At 41.2% G+C, this 23441-nt stretch overlaps 1 protein-coding gene across 2 annotated transcripts in view; it reads right to left on the bottom strand.

Annotated features, from left to right (window-relative positions):
* Positions 1 to 23441, bottom strand: part of LOC122555748 (erythroferrone-like) — an 89106-nt gene that overhangs the window by 21183 nt on the left and 44482 nt on the right. Inside the window, exons 6-8 of one of the 2 annotated variants that reach the window (XM_043701830.2) lie at positions 20325 to 20415; positions 11776 to 11854; positions 5848 to 5907 (exon numbers count right to left, since the gene is read on the bottom strand). In XM_043701830.2, coding sequence (XP_043557765.1) covers positions 5848 to 5907; positions 11776 to 11854; positions 20325 to 20415 — 230 coding nt within the window. The remainder of the gene's footprint in view (positions 1 to 5847; positions 5908 to 11775; positions 11855 to 20324; positions 20416 to 23441) is intronic. The other variant, XM_043701831.2, reaches the window with a different exon arrangement.

The raw sequence follows: 23441 nt of genomic DNA, 5'->3' as shown, positions 1-23441 counted from the left end.
TTAAATTGAAGGGAAGTTTGACAAATAAAACAGAAACAATAGAGCAGTGTGGTGAAGAGGTGAATAATAATCAAACACAAAGGGATAGGAATATATGCAGAAGAGTGCAGCAGAAATTAGAACCGGAGTAATTATTGGTGAAAAGCCAAAGCTTAAAGCTCTTTATTTGACTATAACAAGATAGATGAGTTTATGGCGTCAATAGAAATAAATTATCATGATTTGATAGCTACTGCGGAGACTTGGTTACAGATTGAGAATGTGGCGCTAGAAAAGCAAGCCGTTCAGGCAGTAGGAGAGTCAATGGTTTGAACACAAGCTCTTCAGTGGAAATGAGGGTTTGGCCCAAGGGGGCTGAGAGATAAATGGGATGGGGGTTGGTCTGGGGGAAGGTAGCTGGGAATGTGATAGGTAAATGAAGGTGGGGGGGTGATGGTGATAGGTCGGAAAGGAGGGTGGACCGGTAGGTGGGAAGGAAGATGGACAGGTAGCACAGTTCAAGAGGGTAGTGCCGAGTTGGAGGATTAGATCTGGGATAAAGTGGGGGAGGGGAAATGAAGAAAATGGTGAAATCCACATTGATCCTTTGTGGTTGGAGGGCATTCTTCCTCCAGGCATGGGTTGGCTAGAGTTTGGCGGTAGAGGAGGCCCAGAACTCGCATGTTCTTGGCAGAGTGGGAGAGGGAGTTATCGTGTGAGCCAGGGCCCCTGTTGTTGTAAGGCAGCAGTGCTAACCATCGTGTCACCTTATGAAGGGCACTGCAATTTTTAAGAGTTAAAGTTAACTCCCCTTCCCACTCTGCCAAGGACATACAAGTTCTGGGCCTCCTCAAATGCCAATCTCTAGCCACCTGACGGCTGTAAGAAGAACGCCTCATCTTCCGCCTTGGGACCCTCCAACCACACAAGATCAATGTAGATTTCACCAGTTTCCTCATTTCCCCTCCCCTCACTTTATCCCAGAACCAACCCTCCAACTCGGCACTGCCTTATTGAACTGTCCTACCTGTCCCTCTTCCTTTCCACTGATCCACTCCACCCTCCTTTCCGACGTATCACCTTCACCCACCTCCACCCCCATCTACTTTTCGCATTCCCAGCTACCTTCCCCCCAGTCCCGCCTCCCTCCTGTTTTTCTCTCAGCCACCTTGGGCCAGCCTCTCATTTCTGATGAAGAGCTTATGCTGGAAACATCGACTCTCCTGCTCCTTGGATGCTGCCTGACCGGCTGTGCTTTTCCAGCACCACACTCTTTGTCTCTGGTCTCCAGCATCTGCAGTGCTCACTTTCACATGGTTACAGATGACCATAACATTGTACAAACTGGGAAGTATGGAGGCATGTAAAATCATGGAATCTCTACAGTGTGGAAGCAGGCCATTTGGTCCATTGAGTTCATACCGACCCCTGAAAAGCATCCCACTCAGACCTACCCCACATTTCCCATGGCTAATCCACCTAGCCTGCATATCCCTGAACATTTTGAGCAATTTAGCATTGCCAATCCACCCAACCTGCACATCTTTGGATTGTGGGAGGAAACCGGAGCACCTGGAGGAAACCCATGCAGACTTGGAGAGAATGTCCAAACTCCAGACAGATAATTGGCCGAAGCTAACGTTCAGCCAAGGTCCGTGTTGCCGTAAGGCAACAGTGCTAACCACTGAGCCATTGTGTCACCTTATAAAGAGCACTACAATTATCATGAGTGATTTTAATTTGCATATTGGCTGCAAAAATCAGATGGGCAGTGGTATCATGGAAAACAAATTTGTAGGGTGCACCAGAGATTGTCTCTTGGAGCAGTACATTGCAGAACCTATCTGGAAATAAGGTATTTTAGATTTAGTATTGTGGAAGGAGATAGGATTAATAAGACATCTCATAGTTTAGGATCCTCTACTGGATAGTGATCGCAACAAGATAGAAGATCCAGTTGAGTTTGAGGGGAGCCACTTGGGTCTCAAGTCATTGTCTTCAACTTATGGAAAGGCAATTACTGAGGAATGAAGAAGGGATTGTCTGAGCAGGTTGGGAAAATAGAGAGAGGGGAAGGTCAATGGAGATACGGTGGCAGGCATTTAAGCAAACATTTCATAACGCTCAGAAAAGTTTACTCGTCAAAAAGAAGGAGTTAATGAGAAGGATGAACCACCCATGGTTAAGAAAGACAATCAAGGTGAGTATCCAATCTAAAACTACTACATAGACAGCAGCACACAATTGCGAACCAGAAGATTGGGATTTGTTTTAGGAACTAGTCATGGATGACTAAAAAGCTAGCAAAGGGGGACAAAATTGACAATGAAAGTAAATTGGCAATAAATGCAAGAACAAATAGCAAGAGCACATAAAAAGAGAATAGCTAAAATGTGTGTGGAATCTTTGGAGAATGCAACTGGGGAATTAAAAGTAGGGAGCAGGGAAATGGCAGATAACTTAAATCAATATTTTGCATCAGTTTTCACAATGGAGGACACTCAACATTCCAATGATAACAGGTAAGCAAGGTATTAGCCAGGGGGAAGATCTTGTAACAGTTCCTGTTGTGAGGAATTTGACAAATTAATGGAACTGAAGGCAGGCAAGTCACTAAGACCTGATAGCCTCCATCCAAGGGTTTAAAAGAAATTGGTTGCAGAGATGGTGAAGGTATTGTTTAAGAAATTTTTGAATGTGTTGGATTCTCAATGGGTTCCAGTGGACAGAAAACCACTGATGTGGTGACTCTTCTCAAGAAGGGAGAGCAGGAAATTATAGGCCAGTTAGCCTAATATCTGTAACTGGGAAAATGCTAGGGTCCATTATTAAGGAAGAAATAACAGGACATATAGAAAAGCTTAACTCAGTCAAACAGAGTCAAAATGAAAAGGAAATCATCTTTGACAAATTTGCTGGAGCTCCTTGAGGATGTAACAAGTAGAGTGATTAAGGACAATCAGTAGATGTAGCACATTTGGCATTCCAGAAGGCATTTAATAAGGTGCCACATAAAATGTTATTGCACAAAGCAGGAGCTCATGGTATTAGGGGTAATGCATTTGTGTGAATTAAGGATTGGTTCACTCACTGAACCCAGAGAGTTTGGATTAGTGTGTGTTTTTCAGGTTAGCAAGACATAATTGGTGGAAGTGCCACAAGGATCAGTTGAAGGGCCTCAATTACTTACTACTTATATTAATGATTTGGAGGTGGTGACAAAGGGTAATATATCTAAACTTGTTGATGGGATAAAATAAATGGGAAAGCATGTGTGATGCACACATAAGGAAACTGCAGGGGATGTAGATACAATGGGCAAAGACTTGGCTGATGGAGTTTGGTATAGAAAAGTGTGAGGAAGAATCAAAATTCAAACTATTATTTAAGTGAAGAGTGAGTCCACAACCATGCTGTGCTGAAGGATTTGGATATTCTTGAGCATGAAACACAAAATATTAGCATGCTGGTGCAGCAAGTAATTAAGAAGGCAAATGGAATTTTGGCCTTTATTATGAGGGGGTTGAAGTTCAAAAATAGACATGCACTGTTACAACTGTACAGGGTGTTGGTGAGGCTGCACCTGGAGTACTACGCACAGTTTTGGTCCCATAGATAGGAAAGGATATATTATCATTACAGGAAGATGAAAAGAGATTTAGTAGACTGAACCTGGGATGAAAAAGTTGGTTTAGTGAGAAAAGCTAATGATTAGAACTTTATTCATTAGAGTTTACAAGAATGAAGGTAATTGTATTGAAGTATACAAGGTTCAGTGTATACTTGACAGGTTCAACATGAAGAAGGTATTTACACATGTAGTAGAATCTTGAACTGGGGACATAGTTACAGAATAGTGGGACATACATTTAAAACTGAAATGCAAAGGAATGTCCTCTATCAGAGGGAAGTGAATATGTGAAATAACTCAGAGTTATGGAAACTACACCATTGAAACTACTTAACGACAGGGTAGGTAGATTTTGAAATATTGGGGAATTGAGTTGGTATAACAGAGGAGTTGAGACCTGGAGAAGATTAGCCAGGATTGTGTTTAATGGCAGGGTAGGCTTGAGGGGGTACATGACTTACTCCGGGCTCCTATTTCTGATATTCTTAAAGCCCCTGGTCCAGGTGGATTGAATTCACAGATTATGGAAGAACCTAAGCAAGAGGTGGCAGCGGCATTATTACACATAGCTGATAATTAGATAGAAAAGGCTGTAACACCAGAGAGGTGGCTGACACCTAATGTCATTCCTACATTTAAGAAGTGGACAGAAACTTCGCAAGGAATTATGGGTCAGTCAGTATAATGTGAATGGCAGGAAAACTTGTGACATTCCAATTAATAGACGGCTTCAAGATATGAAATTGAAAGTGGGAGTTAAATCAAGAAGTATTCCACAGGGGTCAGTGCTGAGACCATCACTATTGATTACTTACATTAACAATATGACCTTTGGAATCAAAAACACAATTTATCGGTTTACGGATGACACCAAATTGAAGGCATTGTCAATATGACAGAGGGCTGCAACAGTATAACCTTGCAGGATGGATTAATGATTGGCAAATGAATTTTGACACAGAGATAAATAAGGTAGTACATTTTGGTAGGAAGAATAGGGAGGACACATTTTACTTGGAGATTACAAAGTGCGGGGAATAGGAACAAAGGAATTTTGGAGAACAAATATATTCATAATTAAAAGATTTTTCGCAGCTAGCAATCCTTTAAATAAAGCAAACCAAGTCCCCTTCTAAGTTTAGAGGGATTGAATTGAAAAGTAATGAAGTAATAGAAGTGAAGTAAAGCTGTTTTCCAACTTAGATTAGTTCCCACTTAGAGTACTGCATGCAGTTCTGATCGATTTATTATAAAAAGGAAACAGTGGCACTGGAGAGTGTACAAAGAAGATTTGCAAATATGATACTTTTTTTTCTATTTTCTCTTGTAACAAAAGGTTGAGGGATGACCTCACATAGGTATTTATAATTCTGAAGGTTTTTGATAGACTGGATATGGAGAAAATTTTCCCTCTTCGGAGGAAGAGCATAACTAATAGCCATCAATATAAGATAGTTACCAAGAAATCTAACGGGGAATTCAGAAGAAGCCTTCTTATCCCGAGCATAATGAGAATGTGGAATTTATGAGGGCAGCCGTCATCTTGAAATCAAGTACTGTATCAGATTCCACAACCTTCCTAGTGGATGACAAGCAGCTGATTTTACATGCATTAACATTGATTTAGTACTTTTCCTCATCTTATTTGTATGTGGTGGATATCCAAACAGTGCATTTTGGCTGTTACTCTTAGACCAAGAGTCATGATTGTTGACTATATATCTATCTATCGGATGTGTAACTTCATGGACCTAGAATTTGGGGCACTTGTGTGCCAGATATTTTCTGAAGGTCAAGGTCCAGAATCCTGGAAGGGTAGCAGAAAACCATTTGCCATATATTGACAACCAAGTGCATGGTAAGCAGAAGAAGGAGCAGAGGCCAGCGATGCAGTAAAGGCATCATAAAACACAGGCTTTATGCTAAATTACTAAATGCCAAACTATAGAATGACAAATCCATTCCTAAGACACGTTATTGAAAAACAATACATCACAGTGGATCCAAGGAAAGCTCAAGCCAACCATGAATTTCTGGCATAAATTGCATCTCTTGGGTATGTGAATTAAGTGTAAAAGTTTATCACCCATTTAGCCAGCCTTTTACAATCCATAAGAAAGCTGTGCAAAATGGCAACAATAATATTGGAGTCAGGAACAGTCAACAGATTTTGAGTTGACTAAACAGAAGTTGCTGTCTATTGATGTTTCAGTATGTTACAGTTCAGGCTTACTTACGAAAGTATCTGCAGGTACGTTGTTCACAGGAATAGGATCAGTCCTTCTTTCAAGTGCAAACTGATGAAATACAAAAACCAGTCTATTTTATTGAGAAGTTTGTTGGAGACTGAACAGAGGTACACACTATAGAGAAGGAAGTATCAGCAATTACCATGGGGATATGAAAGCTTTGCAGGCTATCTCATAGGAACTGTATTTCCAGATCAAGTTAGGCTACGAGCTTTTGGTGAAATTATTGGTATTGAAAGAAATCTCAAAGATGCCTTTAATTATACAAAGATTCAAGTTTAGGATGATGACATGTGTATTGGAATAGTGTATGTTCCAGGCAAGGCAGAAGTACCACAGCAGCAGTGAATTGAGCAGATGGTGTGGGCCTAATTCTTGTAGTTGAAGTATGGTTTTATTATACAGCAATATCTAAAACCTTACCAGCAAAAGACAACAAAGTCAGACAATTCTGAGCAGTTCCAAAATCTGACAAAGGGGTGTACAAACATCAGACACTGGAGAGACTTCTTCAGCCAGAGAATAGTGGATCTATGGAATTCATTGCCACAGAAGGCTGTGGAAGCCAGGTCATTGAGAACATTTAAGACTGAGATAAATATGATCTTGAGTATCAAAGGTACAGGGAGGAAGCAAGAGGATGGGATTGAGAAACTTATTAGCCATGATTGAAAGATGGAGCAGATTCGATGGGCTAATGGCTTAATTTCTGCTCCTATGTCTTATGGTCTTATCTCTGTCTGTAAGGGTGGTTGAAATATAATCCAACAGATCAAGTGCTGTAAAGGTGTCAAAAGTAGAAAAGCACAACAATATATGAAAGTTTTTTTTACCATATCAATGCGAAGAGAAATTCTACAGAAACCCAACAGAGATCATACATGTTGTAAAAGTACAGAGCAAGAGTGTGGTGACCAAGCATTTGGAAAGACATGCAGGGTTAAACTTTTAGATCCATATGTGTGTCATACACTGCCTAGAATGAGTGGACCTCAGCATTTTAACCAGCAACACAGGATTTGGAATCAATATGAATACCATTCATTACTCAGGAAGAGACCTTGACCTTGTATCGCATGGAGCTAGTAATGCTTTCTTTGAATGTTTAAAATGAACAGCTACTGCTCTTTCCAGGTGAGTTCCACTAAAGACTTCAGAACCACTTTTTCAGCCAATCTATGGATCAGACACAGACAAAAGCAAAAGTTATCAAACAGGCAGTGTTTGTCTCCTGTTCCAGTTTAAAGTTCACCTAAAAACAAACTTCCTAGCTATTCAACGACAATAAACCTCACAACTTGCTATAAGCTCTTCACTTTACAAGATCCTCACATCAACTTCAACTCAGTGAATTCAAAAGAACATAGGCCTGCTTTGTGGGAGACTGGAGATTGTTAACCAGAGACTATGAGAACTGTAATCTGTAGAAATACATTATTTTTTGTCTGCAACCAATCTTTATGTGCATGGGTGTGTGAGTGAGACTGAGATTGTATGCCATTGCATTTACTTAGGGGTGTCTGAGAGGAATGAACTTCCTTTACTTCTAAACTCACAAAAGCTCACTGATAAATAGTTTAATGGAAGTACACACACAGAAAAGGCATACATTTTCCATACACAACGTTCTGATCATGGGCAGCAAGAAAAATCATACATTTTGTCTGTTGCAGTGCTCAGTGGCAATTAAAAGCTTATTCCATGGGTTTTGAATGCTGGCAGGGTCTGGAGGTGTGTGGGCAATGCCAGATAATGAAACAAACTTTCATTAGTACAGCAGACAATCTCTATTCCATTATGGATGGCATTCTTGTTCTTTATACATCAAAACTTTGCCCTGTACTCCTGTATCCTTGTGCTTGAGTAGACATGACAATAAAATCTAATTCTAATAATATCTATACTAGCTGATGACACAAATGTGAAATTGGGAGTTGTGAAGAGAACACAGAGAGAATTATAAGGTCATCAAGAGGTCATGAGAGCATCAGGAATCAAGTCAAATAACATTGCAAATGTTTGAGAGATTCAGAGGCCTTGTATTTTGGATACAAATAGTCAGGGTGTAAGGCCAGGCTACCTAGCAACACAGATGGTAACCACAGCAAACACAACTAGTTCTAACAGTGTTTCCTTTGCCTTTTAAAATTGCATCAGAAAGAGGATTAAGTTTTCAGCATGACATCGAGCATAGCTGCCAGAAGCTGGCTGCAGAGATAAGAAATGAAACAAAGAATCTTCACATCTCCACTTATAATTCCAGTGCATAAATCTATGTGCTGACCATGTTACTATTTATACAGGTGCATGTGCATGTAATTGTGTATCTGTTTATTTGTGCGTTATGGATATGTATAAGTGTACACATGTACATCAATATATTGAGTAAAATATTCTAGCGCCAAAGAAGCTCTTCAACTGAACTAGTCAATGATTGAGTTTAAACTTTGCATAATTCACCTCCCACATTACTTCATCTCACCATGTTTTTCTAATCTTTTCTCCCTTATGCTTTCATCTAGCTTCCTTTTGAATGCAATAATTTGTGCTGTTGACCTTTTAACTTATTTCTTTATTTTTCGACTTTTCACCTAAGATTTGTAGCTAGGTACCTTGTACCTGAGATGACGCCATGAATGGCGATATTGTAAACTTTTCACTGTACTCCGGCATCCCTGTACTTGAGAACACGTAACAATAAATACGCAATCCTAATAATTCTAATGATATCTATACCCGCTGACAACACAAAAGTGAGGTTGGGAGTTGTGAGGAGAATGGACAAAGAATTCAAGGTGATTTCGACAAGTAGGAAGGGTGAGCCTACATGTGGCAAAGATAGCACAATGTGAATACACTTTTATACACTTTGTGAAAACTAGAAAGGCAGAGTGTTGCTTAAGTGATGATATATTGGGAAGTCTGGATATACAAAAGGATTTGGATGTGTTTGTACACCCATTAATGAAAATAGACAGGCAGATGCAGCAAGCAATTAGGAAAGCATATTGGCCTTCATTGCAAGAGGATTTGAGTTCAGAGGTGGAGATGTCTTACTGTAGCTTTACAGAACCTTGATGAGACACCACCTGGAGTATCATGTGCAGATGTGGTCTCCCTACCTAAGAAAGGATACACTTGCCACAGAGGGAGTGCAGTGGATGTTCACTAGGCTGATACCAGAGATGACAGGACTGTCCAATAAGGAGAGAATGGTTCGAGTGGGCCTGTATTCACTGGAGTTCATAAGGACCCTGAGGCAATCTAATTGAAACATATAAAATTTTAAAATATTTAGACACACTTGCTTCAGGAAGGATCTTTTCCCTGGTTGGGGAGTCTAGAACCAGGAGACAAAACCTTAGGATATTGGGTAAGGTTGGCATGAGAAAACATTTCTTCACTTAAATGGTTATGGGCCTGTAGAATTCAGGAAGTGGTGAAGACCAGGAAACAGAAAGATAACTTTTTAGATTTTGAGGGCAGTAAAGGGTATGGGGAGCAAGTGGGAATATGGTACTGAGATATGAATCAGCCACAATCTTATTGAATGGCACACCAGGCTCGAAGGCCCAAATAGCCTCTCCTGCCACTAATATTCTCCTCAATGACCTCACAAATATCACATCCTAGCCACTGCTGAGTAAATAATTTTCTCCTGAAGTGCTGGTTGGATTTATTAGTGATTAGCCCTATATTCATCGCTCTTAGTTTTGGTTTTCTGCAGTGGAAGTATCTTTTCTACATCTATGCTATCAAGTCCTTTCACAATTCTAAAGACCTCTATTTGGTCATCTCCAAACTTTTATTTCCTAAACAGAAAAGCCCAGCCCGTTCAACTTCATTAAATAAATTTAAGCTCTGCAATCACTTTGTAAAGTTTTTTTTGCATCTCTGTATCCCTTTTAATAACATGCAGCCCAAAACTCAGTATTGTACTTGAAGGGTAGTCTAAACAAGTTTGATTTAACTTTAACATAACTCCTCTACTTTTCATTTTCACTTCTTTAGAAATTAACCCAATGATGTGTTTACTTTTTTGGGGTGCTTGCTAACATGTGCTGAAACTCTTGATGATTTGTGAATCTTGTTTCATTTGCTCCACGACATGTCATAATTTGTAGGAAATATAAATGGCCTTCCTTTTCCTCTCACCAATACATAACGTCACCATCCTATCTATATTCAGCTGTCATTGATGGGCCTATATCACAAGTTTGTTAAAAATTTTTATATCTTATCAAAGTCCTCTAATTCAAATGTGCTCACTAATCAGACATTGTGTAAAACAATTGATCTACGTCTCATTCCCAAGTCAAGGCCATTTATAATAGTGGTGAACAGCAATGGTCCCAGCACAAATTCCTATAGGATAACATTTCTCAGCTTCTGTCTGAGCAGCTGCCTTTGACATCACCCATCTCCACTTAACACCACCCATCTCCTCCTGCAGCCTTTGCTTTCTCTTTCTGGTTGTTCCACCTGTTCATGTATGGTGCTTGTTTGAATGTATCTTCTTATATATGTGTGTATATTTTTGTCTATCTACATATAATAACGTGTACATGGATTCTTCTGAGAATATATGTGTAAGTAACTATGCAGAGCACAGCCAAGAGTAAATGGGCAGGACCAGCGTTGAAGTAAATCAGAAGGCAGTGAGAAGGTTTCATAGAGTCCATATATTGGAACATTAAGGGATATGAGGGCAATGGATATTTCTGTGTTTCAGGGAAGCAATACTTTAGAGTGGGACAGTGCAGTGAGGCTTGATTACACCTGCAAGAAGCCAGTTTGGAGGAAGATTATCAGAAATTTAGGATTTTAGTGGAACAATAGAGGAGGAGTGACAAGAAATATTTGGGCCAACAATAAAAGAGGGAAAGACAAGACAGGTTGAGATTGAAAGCAAGGTGAAGGTTCGAGGTAAGTCTGCAGTCATCTATTACTTGATTCAATAGAGCAGAGAGGATCAGGGAGAGGATCAGATTGAAACAGGGAGGAGATCGGAGTGAGGACATCAAAATGAAGATTAGTTTGGATTGAAGAGATAATCAGAATGGAGAAGTGATTGGAGAGGGGTGAGATCAGAGTGGGACAATATTGGAGAGAGTTCTGGGAGATCAGGGAAAGGTTATTGAGAGAGGCAGAGGAGAACAGATGGTGTGAAAGTAGGATAGGGTATTGGAGAGGGGGAGATTGGGTGGAAACTGGGGAGGTGGAGATTGGGGAAGTGGAGAGTTGGAGAAGTGAGATTAGGAATGGGGTGATTAGGGAGGTCAAGATTTTGGATGGGAAGATTGGGAGGATGGAGACTGGTGAAATACAGATTAGGAGAGGTGGTTAGAACACTCCTACTTCTTCATAGTCAAATAAGATCATTTTGGTTTTTTTCCTTGCAGCCACTTTCAGTTCCTTGAAGGATCTTTATTTTGTCAGCTTCGTGCCTGAAAGCTGTCTCCAACAGAAACCATTCTGCACTTAGGCACAACATCATTTTAGGAAGGGGCCTGAGATGTGCATTCTTATACTCGTTTCGATTGGAAGGCGTGGAATAATGACAGTCTGCCCATTCCTGGGATAAAGTAATGCATATATACCACAAACCACACTGGGCTTTCCACACATTGTTTATGCCAGTTAAATTTCTAAGGCAGAAACTGAGTCTGAATTCCTCGCTGTTTACCTTGTATGTGCTGTTACAATGCAGGAGCTGAATTGCATAATCGCCTTCAAATACCAAACAGGATTCAATAGTTCCCTATTACCGTCAGTGAATTGTACTGACGTGGGAGTTGATGTTAGGATATATATACAAGCTACATATACCCATCAGGAATAATTGTCCAGTGTGTAGTATGTGTGACACAAGCTGGGAGAATGTTTTTCATTACATGAGGAGCAAAACACTCTTACCTGCAGATAGAGGGCACCACTGACAAACATGGTAAATAGATGACTGTTGCTATCCAGACCATAAACTGTTTCCAGTGAGCTGTGGGGAATGAAGAGAGCATTCTAGTTATTTATCATGATTAGTTTTAAACAGTTACTTCAGCCTATTCCTCATCCTGTTCAGAAATAGCTCAGTCAAGAGAGCGTTAGACTGAAGATCTAAAGATCTGTGTGGAGTTTGCACATTCTCCATCGTGTCTGCGTGGGTTTCCTCCGGGTGCTCCCGGTTTCCTCCCACAGTCCAAAGATGTGCAGGTCAGGTGAATTGGCCATGCTAAATTGCCCGTAGTGTTAGGTGTGTTAGTCAGAGGGAAATAGGTCTGGGTGGGTTACTCTTCGGAGGGTTGGTATGGATTGGTTGGGCCGAAGGGCCTGATCCACACTGCAGGGAATCAATTTGAGTCAAATCGACTTCCTCCAATTTGCCCTCCTGTGAGATAGGAGACTGAGCAATTAGGGTGAGTGCTATTGTATATACTCCACTGCTCCATGTACCCCAGTCCTGCCTTCTGCACTGCAACTGGCAAAATTCCCTATAGTGACTGGCTGTTTAACAGCAATCTATAACTCACATTACAGAAGGAGAGCATTTTCCCATTGCAGATATGCCATCACTAGCCCTTTAACTCTAATCCTTTTCCCTGCATTCTTTCCAATTCTTCCTGCTCCATCTTTATAAACCTCAGAGTAAAATCTATCAAACATTCTCTTTGTTTCTTTCTGGAACTATAAACTTCCTCACTTTCTGTTTGCAATGGGAGAACATTATGCCTTATGCAGTCTGTACAGGAGCTAGTACTAAAATACACACAACTTATACAATAAGAGACAGTAGTGAATCCTGTCCATTTACTCCATTTGCACTGTATGGTTTACAGTTGTGAGACACGATCTCTGTGTAGTAATACTATATTTATTTTTAATGTTTACAATAATGTAATGAATTTGTTTCATAGTAGAAAAGCAAATTATAACTACAACAAAATAATATTTGATGGCCCTAATATGGTGTATAATTTTAATATAACAATGTGGTTATAATGTAGCACCATTGTATTCTTGAAATATAGCCAGGCTATAAATTCTGTGTCTTACAATTGTGCACCCCACAACCACCTGATGAAGGAGCGGCGCTCCGAAAGCTAGTGCTTCCAATTAAACCTGTTGGACTATAACCTGGTGTTGTGTGATTTGTAACTTTGTACACCCCAGTCCAACACCGGCATCTCCGAATCATGATTACCTATGAATGGTTGCAATACTGAATGCTGTACAGAAACATTGTAGATCTGCAATGTCGCAACAGTGGCAGGGTTATATAACAGTAACATTGTCTGTATTATAACAACATTGTATGATTGTAATTCCCCACTAAACCTCTACTTTTTCTCCTCCTTTAACATCCGTAAAAACAATCTTTCAAACCAAACCTTTTTTTCAAAAGTTATTGTGTTGTTTCCTTATATGGCTTGGTATCAAATGTTATTTAACCCCTGTTAGGTCTGTTTACCAGATTAAATGGATTTTTGAAATACAAGCTATTGTTGCAGCTTTCTGGTTGTGGTCCTGAACTCACAACTCAAATGGTGTGTCCAAGTCACAGTAAGGTGAGAGGTGATATTTGCAAGCTGTACAGACCCAGACTGTATTGTCAGCCATAACCTGGATATCAGAGGGTGTGCTGTATATACAAAGAAATATGTTTTAATTAGCATTAGACAAGAGTCTGTTTCACAACTCATTCTTTCCCTTTCGGTTGTTGCTTGTCCAGACAGAACAACATCGATGGTGTGCATCAGGGATAAGAGTTGCAAAAGACTGCAGGACCAATCGCTGCCAGTGAAAGAGGCTCTGTTTTTACACTCAGACAGGACTGAGCTTTGTTTGAATTTTTGTTGCAGACAGTGAACGGATGAGAGGAAGATACAGAGATTATAATCTGTCCACAGTAACTGCAGATCCTGTAAATAGATCTCATTCAAATAATTTAAGCACAGGCACAGGGAATGTGGGTTGCTCTTCCTGCCAGCTTCAGAAAAGCTGCTGTAAGACAGAACATTTCTCACTCTTTCTGTAAATACCATGTGCAGTCAGGTAAGCAAAATCAGGGCTGGCGGAGCTGAAATTCTTTCTGTTTCATCTCATCCAGTTTGTGCATTAATCCCTCTCAAATCGGGCACAACACAGATTAAGCAGCACTAGGACAAATATACGTTCACACTGCCTTTTCCAGCACTATCACATCAACAGCAGCATCAACTCGATTCAGAATAAAACACAAGACAAGTTGGATACAGACTAAAGCTCTGAAGGCAAAGCAAACACATTATTGCTAAGTAAGGGTATCGCTACGCTATCCCATTAAATAGAGTCATACAGTCATAGAGATGTACAACACGGAAACAGACCCTTTGGTTCAACTCTTCCATGCCAACCAGATATCCCAACCCAGTCTAGTCCCTCCTGCCAGCACCTGGCCCATATTCCTCCAAACCCTTCCTATTCAAATACCCATCCAGATGCTTTTTAAATGTTGGAATTGTACTAGCCTCCACCACTTCCTCTGGTAACTCTTTCCATACACATACCACCCTTTGAGTGAAAAAGTTGCCTCTTAGGTCTTTTTTGTATCTTTCCCCTCTCACCCTAAACCTATGCCCTCTAGTTCTGCACTCCCCCACCCCAGGGAAAAGACTTTGTCTATTTATCCTATCCATGACCATCATGATTTTATAGACCTCTCTAAGGTCACCCCTCAGCCTCCGATGCTCCAGAGAAAACAGCCCTAGCCTATTCAATCTCCCCCTATAGCTCAAGTCCTCCAACCCTGGCAACATCCTTGTAAATCTTTTCTGAACCCTTTCAAATTTCACAACATCTTTCCAATAGGAAGGAGACCAGAATTGCACACAATATTCTAACAGTATTTTCAGTTAGATACAAAATAAAATTGTCACTACAGTATCAAGCTAGTTGAATGTAAGGATATTGCTAATGTCGATAATGAACTTTCAGTAGGTATCCAATAACATTCTAAACAAGAGTCCTATTAGACATGAAGCATTATCTCTGTTGAGTATTCCATAATGTATAAATGATACACAGTGGTAATATTGTATTCATGAATGGTTTTGATCATTAATACTATGAAACTATAAGATTACAAGAAGTTTGGGAGAAGATTTGTAGCTCGGGTGCTCGTTTTTGTTGTTCTGTTCGCCGAGCTGGGAATTTGTGTTGCAGACGTTTCGTCCCCTGTCTAGGTGACATCCTCAGTGCTTGGGAACCTCCTGTGAAGCGCTTCTGTGATGTTTCCTCCAGCATTTATAGTGGTTTGAATCTGCCACTTCCGGTTATCAGTTCCAGCTGTCCGTTGCAGTGGTCGGTATATTGGGTCCAGGTCGATGTGCTTATTGATTGAATCTGTGGATGAATGCCATGCCTCTAGGAATTCCCTGGCTGTTCTCTGTTTGGCTTGTCCTATAATAGTAGTGTTGTCCCAGTCGAATTCATGTTGCTTGTCATCTGTGTGTGTGGCTACTAGGGATAGCTGGTCATGTCGTTTCGTGGCTAGTTGGTGTTCATGGATGCAGATTGTTAGCTGTCTTCCTGTTTGTCCTATGTAGTGTTTTGTGCAGTCCTTGCATGGGATTTTGTACACTACATTGGTTTTGCTCATGCTGGGTATCGGGTCCTTCGTTCTGGTGAGTTGTTGTCTGAGAGTGGCTGTTGGTTTGTGTGCTGTTATGAGTCCTAGTGGTCGCAGTAGTCTGGCTGTCAGTTCAGAAATGCTCTTGATGTATGGTAGTGTGGCTAGTCCTTTGGGTTGCGGCATGTCCTCGTTCCGTTGTCTTTCCCTTAGGCATCTGTTGATGAAATTGCGAGGGTATCTGTTTTTGGCGAATACATTGTATAGGTGTTCTTCTTCCTCTTTTTGCAGTTCTGGTGTACTGCAGTGTGTTGTGGCTCTTTTGAATAGTGTCTTGATGCAACTTCTTTTGTGTGTGTTGGGGTGGTTGCTTTTGTTGTTCAGGACTTGGACTGTGTGTGTGGCTTTCCTGTATACCTTTGTGGTGAATACCTTTGCAAGGACTGCACAAAACACTACATAGGACAAACAGGAAGACAGCTAACGATCCGCATCCATGAACACCAACTAGCCATGAAACAACACGACCAGCTATCATTAGTAGCCACACACACAGATGACAAGCAACATGAGTTTGACTGGGACAACATTACTATTATAGGACAAGCCAAACGGAGAACAGCCAGGGAATTCCTAGAGGCATGGCACTCATCCACAGATTCAATCAATAAGCACATCGACCTGGACCCAATATACCGACCACTGCAACGGACAGCTGGAACTGACAACCGGAAGCGGCAGATTCAAACCACTATAAATGCCGGAGGAAAGATCACAGAAGCGCTTCACAGGAGGCTCCCAAGCACTGAGGATGTCACCTAGACAGGGGACGAAACGTCTGCAACACAAATTCCCAGCTCAGCGAACAGAACCACAACAGCTATTCGCCCTGTTGAGTCTGCTCCACTTGATGTGATCAAGGCTGATCTGATAATCCTCAACTCCACTTTCCTGCCTTTCCCCATTACGCTTGATTCCCTCCCTGATTAAAGTCTGTCTCTCTCAGCCCTAATGACCCAGCCTGTACAGCCGACTGGGGTTAAAAGAATTCTACAAATTCACTACCCCCTAAGAGATGAAATTCCTCCACATCTCTGTCTTAAATGTACAACTTCTAATTGTTAGAATATGCCTTCTGGTTCAAGACTCTCCCACAAGGAGAAATTAACTATCTGCATTTGCTCTCTCAAGTCCCTTAAGAATCTTAAATGTCTCTTGATACAATTACTATTCACTACATTAAGTATTAGGTCACTGAAAGAAAGGATCTCCCATGTTTCTTTAATTGGTTAAGATTTCCAAATTGCCTCTTCACTTTCTCGCACTTTTGACATTTTAACCACTTTGTCCACATCTTTCCTAGGCTGCTTCTTCACTCAAGTGAGACCTCGCATTCTAAATTATCTTCTCAGTTTTGCCTCACCTTTCGGTGTTCCAACATTGGTTGTGCTGCCCCCATGAGGGCAACTTTTATTACTGCAGCTCCATTCCTTCCCTCACCTTAGTTCCATGTCCCATTCCCACCTGTAGATTGCACGTCTGTTCCCCAGCTCATTCTGAATCAAGCTGAGCCTCCGTTAAAGTGTAGAATCTCTCCACCATTCACAATGCACCCATCTCTTGGATTTGCTTGAACTGTCCAGTGGAAAAGAGTTGTCCGCAACTGCATCAAAAAATACTGCTACTTTTTGACAATTCGGTTGGGATTCTAGATCAATTTCATCTCCTCCATACCCTCATCCCATCCAAACCTCCTTAAATCCAACACTCCTGAAATATGGATAATGGGGCCAGAACTGAACACAGCCTATGATATCAAGAACAGTAGACAAAAGAGAAAGGTTGGAAGATCTTTCTATTTTCAGGAATCAATCTTTCCCCTCCCCTCCCAGAGCCCTGAAGAGAAATGTGGAGGCTTAATATTGGACAGCAGTAGAAAAGAGTTTAAACATAAAAAGGGTGAGCGCAGAGCTGGAGTAATAAGGATAGACTTGTTAGACGTTGGGCAGCACTTAGGGTTTGGTTAGAGTGAGTAAGCTGAGCAGAACTGCACCATTTGGAGAGAGGGCTGGAACAGGAAAGTGTTTGTCTGGGGAAAAGGGAAAAACACAGAATTCTCACGGGCCTTGAAAATGATTCCTTTTTTACAATCTTGTCTTTGCTGACCAAGTATAAACTTAAACTAATCAAGAAATAGTAGGTTCAGTACAATACTGCAATCATTCTGTGCCTTTTCTATCTTCAGACTCTGTTAATAAGATGTTAAGAGAGTTCTGTTTCAAGCATGTATTTGGCTTAATTCTGTCTATGAATTGAACAAGACAGGTTTGAAGTGTTTGGTTAGCTGTTGGCTGGAATCAATGTTAATGTCAACTGCAAGTGCCCAATACGTGATATATATCCTAATTGGACAGCCCGTCAGTGCAATACAATTTAAGATTGATGCATTGCTGATGTTCTGCCACTAAACTCCACTTTATATTTAGTATTTACTAATTTATGGAATGTGTAACTGAGATAAATTAGGAATCGCATTAGCATAGAATTGCTACTGTGCAGAAAGAGGCCATTCAATCCATTGCGCTTGCTCTGTCTCTTCATTACCGAGTGTCAATCTCCTGCCTTTCCCCCATATCCCTGTATTTCTATCCAAATAACCACCCAATGCTCCCTTGAATGCCTCAACTGAAGCTGCCTCCACCACACTTGCAGGTAGAGCATTCCAGACCCTAACCACTTGTGGTGTGAAAAAGTTATTTCTCACTTCACCCTTGCTTCTTCTGCACATCACTTTAATGCCATGCCTTCTTGTTCTTGTTCCTTTATCAAGTAGGAACAGCTTCTCCCCATCTACGCTGTCCATCCCACTTGTGAATTTGGAAACCTTTATTAAATCTCCTCTCTTCACTCCAACGAGGACAGTCTCAATTTCTTCAATTAATCCTCATTACTGAAGTTTCTCATTCCTGGAAGTATGCTTGCAAATCGTTACTGGACTCTCTCCAATGCGTTCGCATCTTTCATATGGTGTGGCAACCACAATAGTACACAACACTCCAGCTAAGAACTAACAAGTGATGTGTACATGTTCATCATCATCTCTCCACTCTTGTACTCCCTACTGTTATCAATAAAGCTGAGTAAACCATGTGCTTTACTTATTGTTCTCTTCATTTGTCCTGCCACCTTCAACAATCTGTGCATGTATACACTCAGGTTCCTGTATGCCTGCCTCCTATTTAGAATTGTATCCCTGTGGTGGTTGCCACAAAGTCAACTAGCTTGATCCTCATAGAATGTGAGTTCCCTGATTGGGGCTGTTAATCTGATCCAGTCATGATGTGAAGGAGCCAATGTTAGACTGGGGTCAGCAAAGTCAAAAATCACATAACACCAGGTTACAGTCCAACAGGTTTACTTGTTAGAGCCCCACTCCTTGTTCAGGCCACTAGTGAGAGAGAATACATCAGGCACAGAATTTATAGCAAAAGGTCAAAGGGTCATACAACTTATGTGAATGTATTGAACAAACCTAGATGGTTAGTAGGTCTTTAGTCAGTTAGAATGGAGGTGCAACTTTTGCCTGATTAATATGTAAATCTCTGCACGAGGATAACTTCAAATTTTATCAGAATTACAGTAAAAACCACACAACACCAGATTATAGTCCAAAACTTCTGAAAGCTAGTGCTTCCAAATAAACCTGCTGGACTATCATCTGGTGTTGTGTGACTTTTAACAGTGTCCACCCCAGTCCAACATCAGCTCCTTCACATCAGAATGAAGGTGACACTTTAGATCAGACAATGCATTTTAGGTGTGAGGCCCTGTTTCAAGTCAGTTTGTATCTCATATTGGAGCCAGACTGGTTTTATTTCCAAAGTAGGAATTTACAAGATGCTACATTGACTGACTGTCTCCAGATTGTGTGCTTTTTGAACAAAATAGAATGTACCTGTAGAGGGATTTGTGTGTGTGTTTGTGGGTGGGGGGAGTGAGAGGGGGAGAGAGTGTGTTGTGCTTGAGAGAGAGTGTGTGTGAGTGTGAGATAGTATATGCCTGTGAGAGAGTGCAAGTGTGTGTGTGTGAGAGAGTGTATGTGGCTATGAGAGAAGGTCTGTGTGAGTATGTGAGCTGACTAAAACGATAAATATCAGGGATGTTGAGATCCAGATGCCTGATTCAGTGAGATACAATGCTGTTGTCAAAGTCTATTGATGATAAAATGCCAGCCTCTGAAGAGTTATTTCACTGCTTATTTTGTATTGCCTTTGAATAGTCTTCTTACTAAAATGCATCATCTCTGCATTGAGATGGAGTCGCCCTGCACCAGATGATATCTTGGAGGTGAAAAAGATTGTGGATAACAATGAAAAACTGGGAGATAGCAAATCAGTTCCATATTTTACAGCAGTCCAATGCTCTTTTCCATTCATGCCAACAGAACAAGACATTGGGCTCGGTTATATGGCTGCTTGTGCTATCAATCACTGAGTTGGCATTGTCAAGCACTGTCACCATCACCATCCTCATCCCCTCTCAAATCCAACTCTCTGGGAACTCTGGACAAGAAAGTCAGAACCAAACACAATCTAAGATTGTATAAGAAAAAAAAACAAATGAAGCTAACAGGACCCTTTTTAATCTAGGGATCAATTACTCCTCTCTTCATATCCTACAATACTATTTCTGTCCCTTGCCTATTATCAATGTGATCAGGAATGTTTTGTTAATTCACTTCACAATTTTGCTGGTCGCTTCGTGTTAAATCTGAGATCTAGATCTCGTTGGATTTGCTTATTGTTCCGCTGCAGAATTGTGTTTGATGGTCCCTTGGCAACAGTGGATTATCATCACTTACGCATTATGCTGGCAGAGAGATTCAATGCAGATGAGGATTCGGATATTATCATGTGGTCTACTGTGCCTTCTTCTCTGGTGTTCTCTGTGCTCTGAAAAACAAAGAGGAAACACATTGATATCAGTGAAAACAAAAAGATTTTCAGTTCCAATGAGGGAGTTCCAGTGAAGTGCCCACCCACAGCAGAGCTGTAGGGTCTGAGCTGGAATTGGAGTGGCCCTTTCCACCTCTTGCTCAGCTGCCAATGCCACCATGGCCATACACAATGTGGGGAAATGAAAGGTTAACTTCCTGGATGTTCTGCCTTAAAGGAGTCTGGCTGAAAATCAGCAAAGCAGTGTGTGCATCTCTATGTCTGCCATCCACTCCTTCCAAGTGAGGCTTGGGCACTCGTGTTGATGTGGATTCATCCCGAATATCACTTCCCACTAGGTTCTCCTACTCGCCTACTCTTTATGCCGTTTTGGTACAGAATTGTTCAGAACAAAGAGTGCACTGCTTCACTGGTTATGTACATCAAAATCAATCAATCAAACTCGCCTTGCCTTGACAGGTCTTAACTGCGCTGCCTGGAATTAGCAGGAGGCCTTATAATCTGTCAGCGCAGTGACATTAGGAGTTTGTTGATGGCATTGAGGAATAAGGGAATAGCTTTGGAAGGTGACATTGAGATAAATGACCAGCCATGATCTAATAGAATAGGCTTGATGGGCTGAATGACCAACTCCTGTTCATTGATTTGAAATAAGACGTATGTGAATAAGACAAATGACATGGTAAATGATAAATGTTGATCCTCTGGTGATAATAATTAGTTAGTGTTTGCACAATTTTGCTTTATCTGGCTGTGTAGGCCTCAAGGTCTACGCATGGTAATGACTTCCGAAATCAGAAAGAGAATGATTGCTCGGTCCATTATGTCCTACACAGGGATTGGTCAGTTAGTTAGTTCAGTTGGCTGGATGGCTGGTTTGTGATGCAGAGTGTTGGCAACAGCGTGGGTTTAATTCCTACACTAGCTGAGGTTACCATGAAAGACTCACTTTCTCAATCTTTCTCCTTGGCTGATATTTGGTGACCCTCACGGTAAGACACCCACCAATCATCTCTCTCTAATGAGAGAGTAGGGCTACGGTGACTTTACCTTCATATGTGATTACAGAAAGACAACTTGCAGGAAAGTGAATGTGTGTGCTTAGTCTTGGACTGTATTCACTAATAGTAACTTAGCAGTGATCAGAAAACTGTTGACACAAGATTATTTAATCTGAAGTGTAATTGGCTCATATCTTAGGAATGTCAGAGTATAAACTACAGCTGCTGCTTGGAAAGCTAGCCATTGCCTTTGTGGGTAGTGGTGAGGGAGGTGATAGGCAGAAATGTTGCCTGGAGTATGGAGGTTGCTCCTCCTCAAAAGGCTCCTTTAAGATTTTCAGAAAATTTCCAGGCTACTGCATCGAGCTGTAATTACACTCAAATTTCTTTCAGAAGCTGAACCTGGAAGTCTTTTTTTCACTTCATGTAGGAAACACTCTGCTTAGTAACTGTCAGGTTGACCTTCGAAAGGCTTCTTTTCTGATTCCTGGATAGAGTCATAGAGTCATACAGCATGGTCCAACTCGTCCATCCTGACTAGGTTTCCCAACTGGTCCCATTGTTTGCGTTTGGCCCATATCCCTCTTTTTTTTTTATCTGTCCAAATGCCTTTTAAATATTGTAACTGTACCTGCATCTACCACTTCCTCTGCAGAGAGAAGCTGACAGAGTCACTACATTTTGGTTTTCATGACTGCCTAGAAACTCTGTACTGTAAAAACAGATGTTACTCAACGTGGTGGATCATCTTCTGCCATTTCTCCCATCTCCAGTGAGACACCAAGCACATCTTCCCTTGACCTTTCCTCTCAGCATTCCATAGGAACTGGTCACACTGGTCCACGCCTCAATCACCTCTTACTTTTCTATGGCTTCCTCTGCAGACAAGCAAAGGAGATGCATTGCTTGTTCGTTTACTTTCTCCCTCCTCACTGACCAAGACCCCAAACACTCCTTCCAGGAGAAACAAGCGTTGACATGTTCCTCTTACAATCGAGCCTACTGTATTCACCACAAGTCTCCTCTGTATTAGGGAATCTGAAGGTAGACTAGTTAGACTTCGTGAAACATATGCACTCAGTGTTGCCATCTAGTATGATCTGAGAAATGCCTGAGACATAATGGAATGAAGGAATACGTGATGGACATATTAAGGAAGAGTTAATTGGGGTGTAAATTGGCTGTATGAATATGGGAGCTTGTAATCAGTGGCGTATGAGTTTTATGGAATGTGGCTGGTTGAAATAAAAATCTCACATAAAAGTGTGGATTGAATTCAGTTTAAATACATTTATCATTTGGAGAATGGCATTTGGTCTACAAGGATAACCCCAAGCTTTTAGTTACTTGTCATTTTAATTCCCCACCTTCCTCCCACTTTGACATTTTTGTCTTTGACCTTATACAGTGTTCCCTGGGCACTCAACACAACCCTGAGGCACAGCGTCTTATCTTTTTGCACAGCACCTACAGATCACTGGGCTCAACACTGAGCCAACAATCTTAGATCAAAGTATTTTCCTCCATCTTGTTCTATGTCTTATTTTTGCTGGTTTGGATTTGTCATGGTTCTTTATCCCTTCATGTTACATTTGGACAGCTGTTGGACAGCCATTCACACTCCATCTGGATACAGCTTTTATGTCTTTATGATATTCAGTTCCACTGATTCTTGGCTATCATATCATGAAACCTGTTGTCGTTTCAGCTCCCGAGCCATCCATCAAAAAACTATAGGAATCCTGCGATGTAGAAAGAAGCCCGTTCAGCCCATCGAGTCTGCACCAACCCTCAGAAGAGCATCCCACCCAGAGCCACTGGCCACCCTATCCCTTTAACCCTGCATTTCCCAAGGCTAACCCAGCTAGCCCGCACATCTGTGGGCACTGCAGGACAATTTAGCAAGGCCAATCCACCTAAACTGCACACCTTTGGACTGTGGGTGGAAACCATAGCACCCTGAGGAAACCCACGCTGTCATGGGGTGAATGTGCAAACTCCACACACAGTGGCCAAGGCTGG

Source organism: Chiloscyllium plagiosum, unplaced genomic scaffold (assembly GCF_037043375.1).
Source record: "Chiloscyllium plagiosum isolate Xiang-an unplaced genomic scaffold, Cpla_swu_hap1 HiC_scaffold_13, whole genome shotgun sequence".
Taxonomy (NCBI): Eukaryota; Metazoa; Chordata; class Chondrichthyes; order Orectolobiformes; family Hemiscylliidae; genus Chiloscyllium; species Chiloscyllium plagiosum.
The sequence above is the reverse complement of the archived record's forward strand: the minus strand, read 5'-3'. Positions and strand labels throughout refer to the sequence as shown.